General features: G+C 36.8%; 1 protein-coding gene across 2 annotated transcripts in view; it reads left to right on the forward strand.

The window, feature by feature from the left end:
- The window catches only part of LOC115222541 (FTS and Hook-interacting protein-like), a 93,210-nt gene that overhangs the window by 65,074 nt on the left and 7,136 nt on the right, over window positions 1-21,000 (forward strand). Inside the window, exons 6-11 of one of the 2 annotated variants that reach the window (XM_029792800.2) lie at window positions 1,132-1,211; window positions 3,163-3,324; window positions 5,273-6,780; window positions 9,457-9,635; window positions 11,966-12,179; window positions 14,329-14,367. In XM_029792800.2, coding sequence (XP_029648660.1) covers window positions 1,132-1,211; window positions 3,163-3,324; window positions 5,273-6,780; window positions 9,457-9,635; window positions 11,966-12,179; window positions 14,329-14,367 — 2,182 coding nt within the window. The remainder of the gene's footprint in view (window positions 1-1,131; window positions 1,212-3,162; window positions 3,325-5,272; window positions 6,781-9,456; window positions 9,636-11,965; window positions 12,180-14,328; window positions 14,368-21,000) is intronic. The other variant, XM_036511737.1, reaches the window with a different exon arrangement.

The following is a 21,000-nucleotide window of genomic DNA, read 5'->3' on the forward strand; positions in this document are numbered from 1 at the left end:
CAAATGAACCATCATCCATGCAAACACACTTCTCTCCCACAACATTACAATTTTCCCTGACACACTCTCTTGCAAACCGAAGTACTTCTGGTCCTCATGCTGCAGAACATTGGCAAACTTCTTCCTTTCTGCTCCACCCCTGGCTAAGTATACCTGCTTCCTAGCTTCCCTTCTAGCTGCCTGATATAGCTCCTTGCTACCACCACCCTTCCAGTCCTTCCAAGCCTGTTTCTTTGCTCTAAGGGCTTTGTCAACTACATTGTTCCACCATCATGTCACCCTAGGTCTGGTTGGGAGTTTACACCACCCACAAATTTGATCTGTGGCTCTCTGTAAGTTGTCTCATAGGAACTTCCAGTTATCACCTATATTGCAAGTTTGTAACTCCTCCTCCTTCTCATCAAATGCTTCAGTTAGGAAGTCCCTAAACCTCTGACTATTCAAAGGATCCTTAAGCTTCCAGATCTTTTTTTTCCATATATAATGTACAACACTGCAAGAAAACTAACAGGACACAACACACCAGAAATGCATGAATTCAAGAAACACATTAATATAATAAATAGTATATATCACCACCGATATCTCATTCTCTTAGATTGCATATCTTAATTACAACACTCCCCCTAACACCATCATTTAAAGAGACTTCAGTGTAGCCAACTTATCCAGGTACAAAAATACTGCAAATAACAATTACACCCCAAACACCAAGTAATGGCCCTCTTCTGACATGCAAATTATCTATGTTCCATGTAGACCATGGTTTTCATCCACTTCTTTCAATCAGGCACCCAAAAATTAATTGTGAAATCATGAAAAACATAAAAGCCTCTGAGCCCAATAAAATATACACATAAAGCATGTAGGGCCTGAAGAAATCACTGTTATCAGTAACATCTTCAATTACTTATATGTGGCATGAACCTAATTTCAGGGCTACATAATAGCTTTTACAACAACAAAACACACAAGATTCAAACTACATCAGCGTCAACAAAACTTCAACTACATTCCCTAGTATCCAACTAACAGAAAAGACTCAGCACATGATAATAAAACAACACACAAACATATACATTTAGGTATGTATCATTATTATTTACATAGCCTTATCACCTTATTCTGCAGTTGTCCCTAGTCTCCCTGTCACTTTTCAAGACCCTTGTTGACCTCAACTGTGAAGATGTCATGTTCCAACTGGTTTTCAAGTAAGTAATTTTTATTCTAACCGTATAACCCTAAACCTTAACCCCTGCAATCTTCTCAAGATCCTGATTATTCTCAACTGTAAGGACCTTGTGACCCTGCTGATTTTTTTTCAAATAGGGATCATGGTTCTAACTGTAATCCTACTTACAAATTTCTTCGTCATTGGCTGTCATCAAAATCACTCCTCAATAATCTCATTAATCTTAAAATTAAGGACTTGATGAGTTTGCAAAAGTTTAGTCTAGTATATATAGTCTGTGATATGAAGGTGCTTACATCACTTACATCTCCCTCACTAAACAGCAAACTGTACCTGGAATAGGGACCACTTAATCCAATGATCTTCTATCTAGTCAATTGGCAATAAGGAGAGATGCCTTAGATAATATAATCCAAGATACACAATGTCTGTATAAAAAATTAGATGATTGTGGCTGTAACGTCTTTGATGATATTTCTGCCAGATCAGGAGTGACCTGATATTAAATAAATGTGTGTGTATGTGTATGTTATATCCAACATATTATATCATACATTTACAAAGATGTATATACATGGTAAGTGTCTTGATCTGAGACTGTCTTGAAACTAAAGCAATTGCAGAATGGAAGATGCATGTTAGCCATTCAGAAATACTTAAGGACTGTTAACTTCACTTACTCTTTTACTTGTTTCAGTCATTTGACTGTGGCCATGCTGGAGCACTGCCTTTAGTCGAGCAGAACGACCCCCAGGACTTATTCCTTGTAAGCCTAGTACTTATTCCATCGGTCTCTTTTGCCGAACCACTAAGTTACAGGGACATAAACACACCAGTATCGGTTGTCAAGCAATGTTGGGGGGACAAACACAGACACACACATACATATATATACATATATACACGACAGGCTTCTTTCAGCTTCCGTCTACCAAATCCACTCACAAGGCTTTGGTCGGCCCGAGGCTATAGTAGAAGACACTTGCCGAAGGTGCCACGCAGTGGGACTGAACCCAGAACCATGTAGTTGGTAAGCGAGCTTCTTACCACACAGCTACTCCTACGCCTTGAACATTTATTGTTTGTAATATGGTATCAAAATTATCGTTGCTTGAAACTGCACCGGGTCATTGATAATGTTGCATTGCAGTGCAACAACATTGTCAGTAATCAGGTTATTGTTGGAGTGATAAAAATTTTGACACCATTTTACAAGCAATAAATGCTTAAGTGAAGTTACCAGTTTTTGTGCATTTCTGAATGGCTAACATATACCATACATTATGCACTAGATATAACTCATACTCTGTATTATAATACTAACTAAGCTACATAAGATGGAATAGACAGGCTAAAATCATTTTGATCATAGGTCTGCTAGATTAGAGCTGGCATGAGACTAAGCAACTAATACTGTTTATTATATAATACATTAGATAATGCAGTTCTGGATGCACTGTATCTGAGTAAAAGCTGTAATGGTCAAAGTTGGAAGATGTTTGATCATTGATCTGCTCAGTCAGAAGTAACCTGGGTTAAATTTCAACCTCCCCTCGTTTCTATCTCCTTCCCTCCCCTCCTCTCTCTCTCTCTCTCTCTATCTATCTATCTATCTATATGTATGTGTGTGTGTGTGTGTGTATATATATATGTATGTATGTATGTATAAAAAATATATATAAAAATGCAAAATGAGACAAGAACGCAAAACATTCAAATAGACAACACAAAAAACGGATGGGTCATTCAAAGCCTCTAATCTTCAGTCAAGAACCAGATCATCCTCACAATTTCGGCTGATTAATCTTGAGATCTCATTTTTTGTGTCGTCTATTTGAATGTTTTGCGTTCTTGTCCCATTTTGTATTTTTATATATATTTTTTATACATAAATTATTGCGGCGTAATGTACACCTTGTTCTCTTATATATATATATACACACATATATATATATTTTTCTTGTCTCCAGATATCTGATACCCTGTACACATGTGATGGTTAGTCAAAAGCGTGCTGTCAAAGACATTGACTTTCATAGTAAAAGTGCTGAGAAGTTTTTGTCTCTGAGACCCAAATGCTGTCTAAAATGGGATCAGGACAAAGAGAATAGTGAGAATATCAATTTCTCTCGGTAAGTATTATCTATTTATTTAACAGTTTACTTATGTTCCATATTTGAAATGATTTCAACAGCTGATGGCCTTCCTAACACCAATCACTTTACATAGTATTTTTGGTGCATCTTGTCATGACACCAGTAGTAGAGAGTTTATCATATCCTCAACAAGACTACAGACTCATCACTACCCTATGTTGACTCTGTTCATTTTTTTCAACCACTCACAGAGTACCTTTCAAAATGTGTGATCCTCTGTTTATGTAAGAAATTGTTATATGTGTCAAATCTGTGTGTCATACTTAATACAAATACATGAAAAAAAAAAAAAAATTAACTCCAGTATTTGTCGGAGAATAATGTCTCCTATGGACACACTGCATTAAATACATCATGAATCTTGGGTTTTCAGTTACTTTTTTCCTATGTCAGTGACAACAGATTTTGCCTTGGTATGCAATTTCCAGCAAATACATATTGCTAACAAAATTCAAAAGGGCAGAAATGCACATTAGGCATTCCTGCTACTGATATATTTTTGTGTTATTTAACACAGCATGTCCATAAGAGATATTATCTCTGGGTGAATACTGCAGTTAATTTGCCATTCAGTGATGCATTTGCATTAAACGTTTTACACAGATAACTATTTTAATCCAATGTTACTTCTGTTGCACATAATAAATTGTTATTTGTATAAATATTTGTATATTTGTTATTACTAAAAGGAATGGAAAGTTGGTAGAATGAGGAGAGCTTTAAGTAAAAAAGTATTGTAATGTTTAGTCATATATTTTATGTTGTGAGTTCAAATCTTGTTGAAACTAACTTTGCCTTTCATCTGCATAAGGTTTACAAAAATAATCTTCAATCAGGTAGTTGGTTTCTATTTCTTTTATGGTCTAGTCAGGAAGAATGGACAGTAATCATGACTTCTTCTGAGTTTTCGTCCACATTCAAGTGAGATAGATACAGTTGACATTTAATTGGAATATCTTTGTATCGTCATCTCCTTGAAAAGTTTAGTAAGAAGGGCTCCTGAATACCAGGTTATTGTGTTAGACTGAATCTGATAATAATCTCTCTCTCTCTCTCTCTCTATATATATATATATATATATATATATATATACTTTATTTAAAGCAGCAGAAAATTCAACAAAACCTGTTACTCTGAGTTTCCTGTTGCCGTTCATCTGGTATTTGAGTACTCTTTTTTCCACCTTGTTTCACATTTATGTGTTTACTCTGGTGTATATATATATACATAAAGCTATTGTATGCAGAGTGAAGCCACTTGGTACAGATTGACCTTGAACTCTGTCACACATGCACACCAAGTTATAACGTTCTTTCTCACTTCCATTGTTTATAGCAGTGCTTGGAAGTAAAGTGTGTAGAGTGTGGTGGTCTGAAAAAGAAGATCAGATTTTAGTTGTGCAGGACTCCTTCATTGTGTTTAGGAAGACAGAAAATTTTTGAAATCAATCATAGTGGGTGACAAATCATGGTTCTGTGGCTATGACTCTGAAACCATGGCTCAGTCTTAGAAGATCCCAATAAAGTTTCAAAACCTCAATGAAATCCAAGAGAAGGTGACAAGATAGCTGCTTGCTATCCCAAAAATAGGAGTTCCAGGTATGCTTCCATCAGTGGAAAGAATGGGAGATAAAGTGTGTGGCTTTAGAAAGGGCCCTAGTTTGAAGGAGATTAAATGTAAAACTGACATATGTTGTACTTTTCTTCCTATAGCACCAGTCCCAATACTTTTTGATCAGATTTCATGTGTGTGTGTGTTTACATGTATGTATCCATACATAGACATGCACAAACACACACACATAGATTATATTATTCCTTTATTTATTAACTATGAATACTTTTGTAATTTTATATTTCCTGAAAAGAACCACAAACTAAAGCATATATGTACTATTTATATATATTTTTTTTTCCCCCTACAGGAGTTACAGTATGAATGACACTTACTCGACAAACTCAGCAAATAGTAATAATTCAGCAAACAACTGGAATGAACTAGAAACAGACTATATAGAATATTTGTATGATGCTTACATTAATTTGAAGACGTGTTGTGATGGATGTCAGTGTTGGTCTGTACCCTATGATGGGGATAGACCATCGCCCCTGAGTATGATGTCACTAAATATTCTTACCCCAAAAAAGTCTTTTATGGATTCTGTGAATGGTTCTGTTGCTAGAAACCATAAACAAGAAGAGAATAGGAAAAATATGAAAACTGAGACAGAACGAGGTGAGTGTGGGAAAGACAACAGTCTGAAACTACTGTCTCATGGGAATACACAGTCTTCTGTACGAGTAACTCCAGACAAAGACTTGTTGTTGCAGACACAGCAGACTTTGGCTAGCTGCAACTCTGACTCTGTTGGAAATTTGGAAACTAAAACTGCCCAAAGCTCTCAGCCTGAGAAGTTGTCTTCAATTGATAATGGTTATTCTTCACAGACTCCTGAAACTTCTTTGACACAAAACCAACTGTCTGTTGGTAAAACCTGTAAAGATGAGAACAATAAAAATATGAATGCTGAACCAGAACAAGGTGAGTGTGGGAAGCTACTGTCACAAGAAAACATGCAGTCTTCTGCACAGCGAACCACTCCAGATAAAGATTTATTGCACACACAGCAAACTTTGGCTGACAGTGTAGGAAATTTGGAAACCAAAACTGCCTCAAGCTTACCTGTTTCCCAAAGCTCTCAGCCTGCACAGTATGATGAGAGCTCTATTGCACAGACTCCTCAGACTTTCTTGACACAAAACCAACTGTCAAACTTGCATGCAAACTGTGATGATATGGAGTCCTTCCTCAAATTTCTTGATAGAATAGAAACTGGCTTTGTTGAAAGTGATAGAAATGAAGATGTTTTTATGTTTATAGACAATTTATTTTCAGGTCCAACTGGTCTACCTTTCCAATTTGGCCCTTATTCTAACCCTAACCAAGCAAAGTCAACTCCAGTTAAAGTAGAACCAATCAAAAATACCTGTCCTGAGCCATTGACAGAAAATAGCATTGACACAATTTCATCTGCTTCAGGTGCAGATGAAAATATGTCAGTATCAAAACAGATTGATAAAAAAGCTAATGTAGATAATGAGAAAACTTCAAAAGAATGCCAGCAGAATCATGCAACATCTGATCTATCATCAACACCACCCCTTACACAAGACACAGTTTTTGATCAACAGTTGTCACAAATGAATGGCCTACAAGATGAAGTGATGACAGGTTCTAAGCCCTCATCAATTGATACACAACAAGTTGGGCAATCTCCTAGTGAGCAAAGCCCTTTACAAAGCTTCTGCAATGCAAAGAATTCAAAACAAATGTTTATGATAGGCAAGAAAAAACTTCCTTCAGATCCAAATGCTGCTAATTCTCTCACAGGATCAAGTGCCCTAAAGCATATAACTGGAACCCCAAATATTGGTAAGTTAATCATCATAACATTAAGTTCTAACATGGGAACAAATTTTGGGTGACACTAGTAGTCGATTTTGACGAAATCTTACAATTCATCACTTGTTTCAAACATAGGCAGCAATTTGGAGGCAGGGGCTGGTTCATTAAACCAACCTATTACTTGATTGGCATTTTATCTTATCAACTCAAAAAAATTAAATGCAAAATTGACACAGCACAATTTCTACTCAAATTGTGTAGAGATAACTAAAAAAATCCAAGACATTTTTTGATGTACACTTCTGCCAATCTGCTGCCCCAATATGATGCTATATAAGGATATGTATATATATCATCATCATCATCTTCATTTAATATTCTGTTTTCATGATGGCATGTTTGGAGAGCTTGACATGTCCTGATGAGAAACACATCATGCTCCAGTCTTTACTGGTATGACTGATTACATCTAAAAGAAGATGCTTCCTTTTCATTCACCTTTGGTGAATATAGCTTTGACCAGGAGGAATTGATGTTATCAAAACAGATTGATAAAAAAGCTAATGTAGATAGCAATTATTGGTGTTTCATTTTTGATCTGTAAACCATCCTATTAGGAGGTTGGCTGTAGTGGCTCATCTTCTCCTCCTAATTTCCAGCTTAGCTCTTCACTCTTACAGAGCAAGAAGATCAAGTAGTTAACTACAAGAAACCCTATCATGTGATATGAAAGTAGACCTAGAGAAAAGGCTGTGGTTTCCTCAGGTTATTCAGACAAACCGGAGGCCTGAGTAATTTTGTAGTCTGAAAAGGCAGAAAAGATAATACTGATCAATCTTACAAAAGGTGTGTAATAAAGCCTTTGATTCTAAGAGTGCTGAGTACCTAAACCTTTTGCTGAATTGCAAGGAGAAGAGATGGTAGGTAGGCTGTTCCCAATTGAGATTGGCAGTTGAGGATTCCCTGCCAGTTAGTATGAAGAATGCTTACAAATATGGGAATAAGAGCTGTGTGCAAGTTGGGTGAGGTAGCAGAAAGAACCTATTGTTGGTTATGGAGTAAGAGAGAGGAGCTAAGCTGGAAACCAGCCACCAAAACTGACCAATCAACAAGAAGGTATTATGATTCATGGTCAAAACATCCAATGCACTTTAGACATTGTTTGATGACATCAATTCCTCCTGGTCAGGGCTACATTCACCAAAGGTAAATGAAAAAGCATGATGTGTGTGTGTGTGCATATATATATATATATATATATATATATGAACAGCCATGCTACACAGCAATGAAACATGAATGTGACCATCATGGACATGCATGGGCTTAAAAGAAATGAAGCTGGAATGGCAGAGTGTAAGCATCTTGAGAGAAAAATTGAGCAGAGCATAAGAGGTATCAGATGTGGTGTGCAAGAAAGATGAGAGTGATGGTATGGTCATGTGATGCTTATGGACGAGGACAGCTGTGTGAAGAAGTGCCAAACTCTAATGGTGGAAGAAACCTGTAGAAGAGGTAGACCCAGAAAGACATGGGACAAGTTGGTGAAGCATGATCTTCGAACATTGGGCTTCATGGAGACAATGACAAGTGACCAAGACCTTTGGGCAATGCCAGTGTCACATAACTGGCGCATAAAAAACAACCTCAAACATTAGGCGATATGCCATGCTTGAGAGGATCCATCAAGCCAAGTGAAATTTTAATCATGGCTGATGTCAGTGTTGTGTAACTGGTACCCATGCCGGTGGCACATAAAAAGCACTGTTTGAACGTTGGGCCTCATGGAGGCAGTGACAAGTGACAGAGACTTTTGGCAATATATTGCGCCTGAGAAGACCTGTGAAGCCAAGTGAGATCATAGTTGTAGCTGATGCTGGTGTTGCATAACTGGTAATTGTGCTGGTGGGATGTAAAAGCACCCACTACACTTTTGGAGTGGTTGGCATTAGGAAGGGCATCAAACTGTAAAAACCTTGCCAAATCAGATGGAACCTAGTGCAGCTCCCCAGCTTATCAGTTTTCAGTCAAACTGCCCCACCTATGCTAGCATGAAAAGCAGATGCTAAATGATGATAATGATGAGATAGAGAGATATAGATATATACATACATATATAATTGTGTACACGTGTGTGTGTGTGTGCATGTGTATGTACATATATATATGTGTGTATGTTTGTGCATTTATGATAGCAGGGAGATAGCTTGTGTGAAACAAAGATAGAGAGATATAGACATAGAGAGAGAGAGAAGGAGATATGTTTGTGTGGTGTAGTGTGTGTGTGTGTATTCCCTTTATTCCTTGCAGCCTCAACTCCTGACAGAATCAGATGGGTGTCACATATTTAGCATGTCATGGGCAATTTAATTCTAGCAGATCCCATCTCCAGGTCTGAACACAGGCATTTCTTCAAGAGGAAACTGATAATGAGAGAGAGAAACAGAACCAATCCTCTCCACCTCCACTCTGGGTGTGTGTGTGTGTGTATTTATATAATATGCATGTTAGAGACAGACAGACAGACAGACAGACAAATGAATATGGTTAAATAAGCCAATAATTGAAACTTGACTTAATTTTACAATATTTGTAATACATGCATACATATGTGCATGTGTGTGTGCATGTCTAATACACACACACACACTAGTATATAATATGAGTGAATTATATTTGTTTAAATTATATATATTTTTTCAGGCCCTTTCTTATCAGCCTTATTGTCAAAGTTAGAGAGCATGGTTCAGAATTCACTCCATGTCAACTTTTTGTTGACTGGACTCATCTCACGTCTTGCTACATACCCACAACCTTTACTTCGATCATTTCTCCTGAACCACAATTTGGTCTTCCAGCCTTCCATCAAATCGCTCATTCAGGTGAGTTCTCTTTTATTATCATGTTATTCATCATTGAGCATACTTAGGACAGAGGAGGTGATAGATGTAATGAAACATTGGGTTCTAAGTAATAAAAAACATATTTGCAGATGAATAGTCTCATCAAAACAAACTTGTTTGTGTGTATAACAAGCACACACACACTCATACATACACATCTCTCTCTCTCTCTCTCTCTCTCTCTCTCTGTATATATATATATATTGAGGGAAAATAAAGAGAAGATGGAGAATAAAGGGATGTAATTACTGATTTATTTGCATGTTGTAATGTCCTCATTTTGTTTGTCGTTAACACGTTTCGACTGATATACCCTCCAACCTTCATCAGGTGTCTTAGGGAAATTTCAAACCTGGGTTCTCAATCCTAAGGTATTTTTTTTACTTGTTCATGGTGTTATACATTTAACCTATTTGTTTTGGAAGCTGGAAGTTATCAGTCAAGCATGTAAAACTCAGAGATTAGATATGTTGATTTAGGTGCATCATCTTTAGGTCATGGTGTTCTTAGAACATAAATTTGTTTATCTTATGCTATAATGTTCACAAAAGGATGTAGGTAGGTGCAAAGTTTAGTTGGTCAGCAGATTTCTCACTGTGAATTAATTGTTCTAGATGTTATTTGATTATTATTTTGAAAATTTAACCTTTGTGTTTTAGGAAGGTAAAATTTCTGGGCTATGTTTTAATAAATATTTCTTCTATCCAGTTTCTAATGTATTTTATAATATATTATTTCGGACCTATGAATACATATAATTGTAAAGCATATAATTATTTATAAAAATAAAGCTAAATACGCAAAAAATTCATAAGTCGGGTTAATTCTTCATCATTCTTATGCATGCATGTTTAAGTGTAGGAGTACACTTATCAGAAAATCTTTTGTTTGAAAATTGTGGAACTTTTAGATAATTTCTAACTTACTTGTTTAGTGTAAAGCTGTAATGTTAGTGTTTGTGTATATTATTGGGAAAGTTTGTGGTGAAGAGAAATAGTGTAAAATAGGTGAGCTATTTTTATGTTTAACTATTAAAAAAAAACTATTGGTTTGAAATTTTTTAATGCTTTGAAGATCTTTGTTTGCAGAAAGAGACTAATTCAGAGCTTCAAATCAGAATTTGATTCTTTAAATGTGATAGGATTCTTTAGTACAAAATTGGCAGGGTTTGTTGTTCCCTATGGATCATTGTATGTTTGACAATATTTTCCAATTAATACTGAAGCAGAATATTTTTTATTTTAATATCCACATATGTTTGAATAGTGAAGTATCATTTTTTCCTGCTTGAGTTACAAAAACTATGGTTGTGTTAGTTGTATTATGCCTTGAATTGGTTTGCTATAGACTCTATATATGTGGATATCATAGTTGGTTACAGTTGTGCTATAAACAACATTACTTGTGATGCAGTTTCCTTTTAGAGGGCAGGATGGAGAGGGTCTGAAGTTGCAATTGTTGCTGTTATGTGCGTGACTTTTTAGGAAGTTTTATATGGTTGCAATTTGCTACAGTTTTTCTCTAAATTATTATTTATGGAATATATTTTTATGATGCATTTGTTTAATAGTTTATGGTATTTGTGATTGGTGTAGAAGTGTTTTTGGAGTATTCTGAATAATAATTTGGCTAATGGTTTGGAGATTTGTATTTGAAGGGGAGATTGAACCAGATAATTCTCCTTTTTCTAGTCTTATGTTGTTTTTTTTATTTTGTATGTAGTGTTGTTTATATATTGTGTTTTTTCTGTGTAACTGTTGTTACTGAGAGCTTTGTTATATGAAGTTGCTATCAATAAAAATCTTTCATCACAACTTACTCTACAACATAATTATTCAATGGAGCTCCAGCAATCCCTGAAAATTTTAATTCAATCCTTCAGCATATTTGGTCAGCTGTAAGAGGACAATTGGATGCTGTTTCTTGCAGATTGAGTAACCACATGGTTTATACATGCAAGCAGCGAGCTGGCAGAATCGTTAGCACGCCGGGCAAAATGCTTAGCGGGATTTCGTCTGCCGTTACGTTCTGAGTTCAAATTCCGCCGAGGTCGATTTTGCCTTTCATCCTTTTGGGGTCGATAAATTAAGTACCAGTTACGCGCTGGGGTCGATATAATCGACTTAATCTGTCTGTCTGTCCTTGTTTATCTCTTCTGTGTTTAGCCCCTTGTGGGTAGTAAAGAAATAGGTTTATACATGCAGAACATTATCTGTTATGCCCTTCCTTACAGGGAATTTACTGCTATTTCTAGCTTGTGGAGGCTTCCTTACTGATTCTTTCTAGGTTATATATTTTATGTTCCACAGGTGCTGTCATCAGTTCGTCACAAAGTCGACAACTATTCACATGCCATCCCTGATTTCTCACAGTTAGTCGTGAAGGCACGGCAAACATTGAACTTGAGAATTTGTACGTATCAAAACGAGCTTGAAAGGAAGTCTTTGGTGAACAGGAAATCTCCATCCCCAGGTCTACAGCTAAAAAGCAAATCTGTTGAGTATGCTTCAAACTCACACAAAAGTATGACATATTAATTTTATTTGCTTTCCTAATTGTCGTTTTTAAAAATTAATAACCATTAAAACATGCATGTTTTTTGCTTTTGTATCTTTTTGCTTTTGTATCTTTTTGCTTTTGTTTTTGGTATTAATTTTATATATTGTTAGCTATCAAAATTTCTCATCATACATCAATAATACCATGATGTATACACCGTTGACTTTAGTGTGTGTGTGTGTGGTAAGAAGTTTGCTTCCCAACTGCATGGTTCTGGATTCAGCCCCACTGCATGGCACCTTGGGCAAGTGTCTTCTATTGTAGCCCCATAACCTTGTTATAACTCAGTTATTAATGTAAAAGATCCATGGGTGGGCAGAATCAGAAGAGCATCAGACAAAACTTTGAATTCAAATACTGCCAAAATCAAACTTATCTTTCATCATTGCCAAGTCAATAAAAGGAAATACCAATCAAATACTGGGGTTAATTGATCAACTATCCCCTCACCTCACTAAATTTTTGGCTTTGTCTCTATGTTAAAAATTCTTGCTATCATTGTCACTGAAAGAACCATGGACCAACAGAATTATTAATCATCAGATAAAAAATACTCTTGTAGTATTTAGTTACAATTCTTTGTATATTAAATTCATATTTTGCCAAAATTAACTTTGCCTTTCACCCTTCCAGGGTTTGTACAATAAGGTACAAGTCAATTCTTGGGATTCATTTAATTAACAAACTTCTGCTCCACCAAAAACTTGTGACTTTGAACCTGTGTTAAAAATTATTACCATTATTGCTAAGATGAGACATGACAAAAGTTGTAAGGCACCAAACAAAATATTTTAGAGTATTTAGATAGTCTTCTTTCCATTCTGATTTCAAATCATACCTTTCTATAACTTTATAGTAATTAGTTAGGCGCTGCTTATATTTTGAGTTCAAATACTGCAAAGATTCACTTTATTGTTCACTCTTCTTGGTTCAATAAAATAAGTGTGAATTAAATTTTGAGACTGATGCCATTGACTGTATCCTTCATACAAAATTAGGGGTTCCTTTTGTACTCAACACTCCTGATGTTGACTTAACAAGTGGACAATTAGATCAGTTCCTTTAGAATTACTCATCTTGTGCCTAAAATTAACTTGGAATTTAGTTATTCTTCATTGAACGAAGGACAAGCTGTTAAATATATAGTTGGATTAATTAATTCTTAGCACACTGCGAAAAACTAGGTTTTTATTTTCCTGATGATAAAGATAATGAAGTCATTCAATAAGTCTAGTTGTTACTTCTATCCCCCCCCTCTCTCTCTCTCAAATTCTCACTTCAATAAATGTAATTTTAAAATATTACTAACTTACAATTATCTCCCTTTTAAATAAACCTCACTTCAAATGTGTCCAAACACACACACACTCTCCCTCTCTATGAATTTGTCTATCTATCTTCCTCCTATATATATATATATATATATATATATATATATACACATTCTATCATTTATATAGTGTATCTACTTCAGTGTTATGTTACATGAACAAACGTTTAAAGGATACTCAGCCTCTTAACAATATTATACAATTAATCGATAGTTCAGTTGATCAAAATATTACAAAATATGTTCATCAAAACTGACAATATCAATTGCATCTTTTCCTCTTTTCAAATGCCATGTCCACAGGTGTCAGTACTCATGGATCTCCATGACAAATTCTGGACCTGAATAATTTTTCTTGGGAAAGATATACAGTGGTCCCCCATCACCTTCTGTCAGTTTATTTACAGTTTACTCTGCTAGTCTCCTGCCCCACCAAGCTTACTCTTGTAGCACTGGATCTATTTAATGCCCAGGGAGGGAGATTAATTCACATGACATCAGTGCATGCCCATGGGCCTATATAACACATATAAAGAGCCAACCCTTCTCTGAGTCCTATATGCCTTAACCATAGCACCAACATCTGTTGTTTGACACATAACTAGAAGCTTTTACAGATATTACCACCCTAGGTCAGAGAAGACTTGGGAGTAGGGGTGGCTATAGGATAATTCCGTATTTCCCAAAACTTCTGAATCCTGAGCTGGAGCCTCACAACCAGATGCAGTTTAATGCCTTGCTCAGGACCAATTCCATCTATTTTCTTTTATTTCTTTATTGTAGGTGTTGGGAGAAAGCATTCATTCTTTTTACCAGCATCTGGTGAGTCATTTATTACTTTGTTATACTCCTCTCACCATTTCATAGATAAACACATGCACATACACATGCGTGCACACACACACACACACGCATGCACAAGCACATACATAAAATTTATATGGACCATTAATAGAAAGCAAAGAAGCTATACAGTATGAATATTGATTTTTTTTATGCATACATACAGTTGCAGGTGTAGCTGTGTGGTAAGAAGTTTGCTTCCCAACCACATGGTTTCAGGTTCAGTCCCACTTCATGGCACCTTGAGCAAATGTCTTTTACTATAGCCTCAGGTCAATCAAAGTCTTGTGAGTGGATTTGATAGGCAGAAACTGAAAGAAGCTTGTGTGTGTGTGTGTGCATGCGTGTGTCTCTGTGTGTGCGTGTGTGTCTGTGTGTGCCTTTGTGTCTGTTTGTCCCCACCATTGTTTGACAACCAGTGCTGGCATGTTTACATCCCTGTAACTTAGCTGTTTGGTAAAAGAGACCAATAGAATAAGTATCAGGCTTAGAAAATAATAAGTACTGTGGTTGATTCATTTGACAAAAATTCTTCTAGAGAGTGCCCCAACATGGCTGCAGTCCAGTGACTGAAACAAGTAAAAGATGAAAGATTTTTTTAAAAAAAGCTATATATATATATATAGACTAACAAAGAATCACTTTACATAACATGATATTTTGATTTTTTTAATTTCTTATCATTTGAATAAATACATAAAAGCAATTTGAAAGTTTTCATCATGGACTATGTTCACAACATATTTTTTTAAAAGAAGCATATAGTGAGCTACAGTGTTTTTTGCTAGTCATATGTGTGTGTGTGTGTATGTATATATATATATATATATATATACACACATATGCACATGCAAATAAATATATGTATACATGACATGTATATATATACACCCACAAATTACATGTGTGTCCAACTGCTATCTTCACCAAGGCCAGACAAGCTTATCCTGTCTCTTTCATAAGCTGTCTCCTTAAGCGTTCACAATAATTTTTCCATCGTCTTGGCTTAACAAACCTCATCGTTTGTTTTTACTGCTTTGTTCTCATTGTTCTGTCTTTTACTGTTTTTACTGTTTTGTTCTCACTGTCCTGTTCTTGTTACCACTTTCACCCTCCGCAAAAAATCCCAAATTTTATGTAATTTGCTTTGCGGGAAGGACTGTTTCAATGAAGTCACGTCTTGTCCTTACCTTTGAAATGCAGAGAAGATGAAACAGGGACAACTGAAGAAGGGGAATATTCCTTGTGTTGTATGTCTTGTACTCTGTTTTTTTTCGTTGTTTGAAAAAAGTTTGTTTCTATGTTTTTGTTTTTATGTTTTCGTTTCTCATTGTGTTCCACGTTTTTTTGATGTCCTGTACACATATGTGCATGTGTATATACATATATATGTAGGTATGTACATATATGTATGTATATATGCATAAATTTATATGTTATTTATATTATATATAAATATATTTGGCATTAGGAAGGGCATCAAGCTGTAGAAACACTGCCAGATCAGACTGGAGCCTGGTGCAGCCTTCTGGCTTCCCAGATCCCTGGTTGAACCGTCCAACCCATGCTAGAATGGAGAACGGACGTTAAACGATGATGATGATATGCGGTCTGATCAATAAGTATCCGGACTGCTGCCATATAATGAAACTAAAACATGCAAAGTAAAGTCACTTGCCAAGGATTGACCTTAAACTCTGCTGTGAATCTTCTTCTTCTTTCTTTATCTAGTTTCAGTTCACGAGCTGTGGCCATGCTGGGGCACCGCCATTTGGTGTTGCTACATGATTTTACTTCACGAATGCTTTTTAGCAATTGCCATTTGGTGCATGAGAGAGTTCGATGCAGCTGCCCTCATCTGCACCTCCTGCTGTGAAGTTGGTTCATATGGGGCACCTTACAAGAAGAGGTCCAGTTTTATTTTAAAGACATCTGCATCCACCCCATGCAGGTCTCTCAGGTTCTTCGGGAGGATATTGAAGAGCTGTGGGCCTCTGAAGCCCAGACTATCACAGTATATTGTCCTACATCTTGATGGCAAATTTGGAGTCCTTGGCACTATGCAGTGGCACCCAGTTCTAGCATTTGTGTAACTCTCGATGCCAAAGTTTGGGACAAGTCCTTCTAGGATCTTCCAGATGTATATTATGGCATATCTTTCTCACCTACGCTCTAAGGAATAGAGTCTTAATCTCTTGAGTCTTTCCCAGTAGCTTATATGCTGCACAGAGGCTATCTTCTTCGCGTAGCTTCGTTGGATCGCCTCAAGTTCTGTGATTAACTTGACACTGGATGGTGACCATAACTGAGAGCAGTAGTCAAAGTGGCTTAGGACAAGTGTCCTCCAGAGGACCATCATGGTTTCCTGGTCTCTTGGTCTAAAGGTTCTAAGAATCCATCCGTTCAGCCGCCTACATTCCATTGCCAATTTAGCAACATGCACATGAAAGGTTGCATCATCACTCATGTAAATACCCAGGTCTCGCACAGATTGTGCCTCTGGGATTTCAGTCCCTCCAGGTCCAGTGTATTTATTGGGTATTGCATTTAGTTTTGCATGCTGATAGCATAAAGCTTGAAACTTTTCAGCATTGAACTGCATACTATTCTTTTCAGCCCACTTGTATAGTTTATCCAGCTCACATTGCAGGTGCTTCAGGGTTCTGTATTGCCTGTGAAACTTTTGTATCATCTGCATAACTTGTGATCATGGCTCTCTATGTGGCTGAGGGCATGTCTGAGAGGGCCATTATGAACAGTAGTGGTCCCAAAACAGTGCCTTGCGGAACACCGCTCACTATCCTTCAGAAAGTCATGAAGCCATTCTCCCAATTTTCCAACTATGCCAATATCATGCAGTTTGTGACATATCATTCCATGATCGACTTTATCAAAGGCCTTTGCAAAGTTGAGATATATCACTTCCACATTTGAGTGGTTGAGCAGTCGTTTCAGCACCCAGTCATAGTGTTGTGAGGAGCTGAGTTAAGCAGCTTCTTCCTGGTCGGAAACCATGTTGGGTGTCTGGCAGCAAGTCATTTTCTTCAAGGAAGGTGATTAGTTTCCTTCTGACTATTCATTCCATGACCTTGCTGATGTGTGAGGTCAGAGAGATAGGTCTGTAGTTCTTGGCCTCTGCTCTGCTACCTCCTTTATAAATAGGGCATATTTTACCTTCCTTCAGTTTTCTTGGAAGTTTGCCAGTTGCAAGGAAGCTCTGAAAGAGGAACTGCAGTGGTCTTGCTAGGACTCTCTTACATACTTTTAGAAGGATTGCTGGGGATCCATCAGGGCCAGTAGCTGAGTTTGTTTTCATTTCATCTATAGCCTTTATTACATCGTCTTCAATCATCGCTGCCTCTGATTTTATATCTGCAGTGGTAAAGAAGTCAGTTGGATTGCTGACTTGAAAATGCCCTAGGGGTGGAGTGAAAATATTCTTGAATTGCTCATTTAGTATTTCACTTATCCTCATAGCATTTCCTGTGAGTGTGCCATCCTTTTCAAGGAGTGGCCTTATCCTACAGTGCACCATAGCTGTTTCTTTGGCATACCTGTAGAAAGCTCTGGGATTAGATTTTATGTTGTCTATAGCCCAGGCTTCTTTGTCTGCTCTTTCTTTTTCATGGGAGAGTTGCAGACATTTTTCAATTTCCAACAGTTTTATTTTCAGGTGGGTCTTTTCACTGCTTTCAATTTGTTTGTTTAGGCGATTTGAAACTTTTGTACGCTGTCTCATTAGAATTTTCCTCTCTCTGGGACACATTTGTAGCATATGGCTTGCATTACAGACATGAATTGTTGAAGTTTCATGTCGATGTCTGGCGAGGAGAGACATTTAGGCCAGTTTTGTTTGAGGATCTCTTTCTCAATTTGTTTCCAGTTTGCCTTATGGAAGTTCAAGCTGGAAAGATTCTGAGAGTTTCTTGTAGGCTGCATGTCCATGCTTTCCTTTGGCCCATACATGGTCAGCTCTACCATGTTGTGATCCGAGAGTAGTGTCGGTGTCACTTTCACATTATGGATGAGATCCATATTATTTGTGAAGCAGAGATCCAGTATGTTACCTGCCCTGGTTGGTTGGAGTATTATTTGCTCCATGTACAGAGTGTTGATGAGGTTCAGGAGGGACCTCGCCTGTCCTCACTCGCATCGTCTCATTCCTGGGAGAGAAAGGCCCTTGGGCCATCTGACATTGGGCAGATTGAAGTCTCCCATAAGAAGTACACTTATGTGTTGTTCTAATGTGACTAAGTTTGTGCACTAAGTTTTAACATTCTAGCTCAATTCCGTTGTTTACAGCAGTGCTTGGAAGGAACGTGTGTAGCATGTTATCGTTGCATTGACCATGACACAGAAGGTTGTCATAGCGATACCTGCTCAGAAGTCTATGCAAAGTTGCAGAAAGTGTATGGAGAGGTGTGTATGAGCCGCACACAAGTGTATGAGTGGTTCAGATGTTTCACAATGGCCAAAAAAATGTCAATATTGACGAATGTTCTTGGAGATCTGCAACCAGCAAATCTGAGAAAAACGTCACAGATGTGTGCACAGCTATGAAGAGAAATCATTGACTCACCATCCGTGAGTTAACAAAGGATGTGCAGATTAGTTATGGTTCAGTCTATTATCACTGAAGATTTGGGTTTGAGATGTATGTTTGCCAAAACTGCTTTCAGTTAACCAAAAAGACACTCAGGTTTCAGTTGCACAAGATCTCCTTGATTGTGTCAAGAATGATGAAAACTTTTTGAAAACTTTGCATAGGCCTCTGTGTAGGTATTGCCAAGCTTTTAACAAAATTTGATGCAGATTCTCTGCTCAACTTTCTCCGTCGAGTTCAATGCAATGATCACACAGTACACACCCTCATTCCAAGCACTGCTGTAAACAGCAGAAGGGAGCTAGAATGTTAAAATTTAGTGTGCATGCATGGCAGAGTTCAAAGTAAATCTGCCAAGCAGCTTCACCCTGCATGCTTTAGCTTTGTTACTATGGCAACGGTCCAGATACTTGTTCATCAGACCATGTACATATATTATACAAGGTAATTCAACATTCCCTTTGCATTAATAAAAACCTGCTGACAACAGAGGTCAAATGAAGTCACTTGTCCCCACCCCCATTTCACAGTATTCAGTGAACCTACTAAATCTAGAACCCATTGTCGGCTACAGCTCATCATCTGCTCTGTTAGTCATGCTGCCCGCCACCCAGGTCACACCAAATAAGAGTAATTTAAGAAATATAAGCTTTGCTGAAATATTTGATTATTAATTACTGTGAATAACATCTTATTATAAAAGAAAACATGATTGTGATATCTATTTGTATAGCACTATGAGTGAAAATTGGTTGATAGGCATGTTATATGATGCATTAAATATGGAAATATTTGTGTTTTGTTATTTAATATATCCTAAAGGATATAGCAATTATTTTAACTGAACTATATATACTTTTCATCTTTATTTTCTTTATATAATGTTTATTGCATGGAACATTTCAACATTTTTAACACTGTATAATATGTGTATGTGTGTGTGTGTGTTTATATACTCGCATGCACACTTATACACACATAGGTTTGCATGCCTTTTTTGTGTGTGTGCTTAAACAGCACACATTTTTGGTGTGACCTGCTCACTAATTTTTAATCAAAGAGTCGAGAAGTAATTGTCATTCATACTTTTTAAAGGAACAAGATCCCAGATTGTCAGTTTGATCAGTGCTATGCATGAAACACTTGACCCTTGAATCACTCTTATGACTTCCGGCCAATTAAAAATGGTGTATGTGTGTGTACACATGCTGAGAGAACAACTGGGTAAAAGAGGAATTGGATGTTATATTCAAGAAAGAAGACTCTGCTTATATGGTCATGTTATGCATATGGATGAGGACAACTGTATAAAAAAAGTGCTAATCAGCAAATCTAGTTGGAACATGTGGAAGAAGGAGATGAGGAAGACATGCGATAAAATGATGACAGCTTATGTTAGGACTTTGAGATTCAAGGAGATGACAAAGGATTAGGATATCTGGTAATATGTGATTCTCAAGAAAGCTTGCCCACTTCTGCAAAACTTCTGGAAATACTGTGTGTGTGTGCACACGCGCACACATATGCACAAATGGATACCTTTGCAAACTTCCTCTTAACATCTTCCAACACATCATCTGTTTCCAGATGATAAGGGTGAGAAATCGAATATTAATTTGATTAATATCAATTTAGAACCAGTGGTCTAGCATATTGAAAAATCTGAATTTTCAGAAAAAATTATATTACATACATATATGAGGGATGACCAGTAAGTGGCCATCCCTCTTATATGTATATGTATGCGTGTGTATATATATGTATGTATGTATGTATGTATATGTATGTATGTATATTGGTAAAAACAGTAAGATAACAAAAGAAAGAAAGAGATCTCAATATTATGTAAATAGAGGAATTTATCTGTAAATGTAATATGTGACAATTATTCAGTAGCCAAGATAAGACTCTGAGTTTCAGATGCCGAGGTGGAAACTGAAGAAATGGCAGTGTGGATTTCCACCTCGGCATCCGAAACTCAGAGTTTTATCTTGGCTACCGAATAATTG

Source organism: Octopus sinensis, linkage group LG20 (genome assembly GCF_006345805.1).
Source record: "Octopus sinensis linkage group LG20, ASM634580v1, whole genome shotgun sequence".
Taxonomy (NCBI): domain Eukaryota; kingdom Metazoa; phylum Mollusca; class Cephalopoda; order Octopoda; family Octopodidae; genus Octopus; species Octopus sinensis.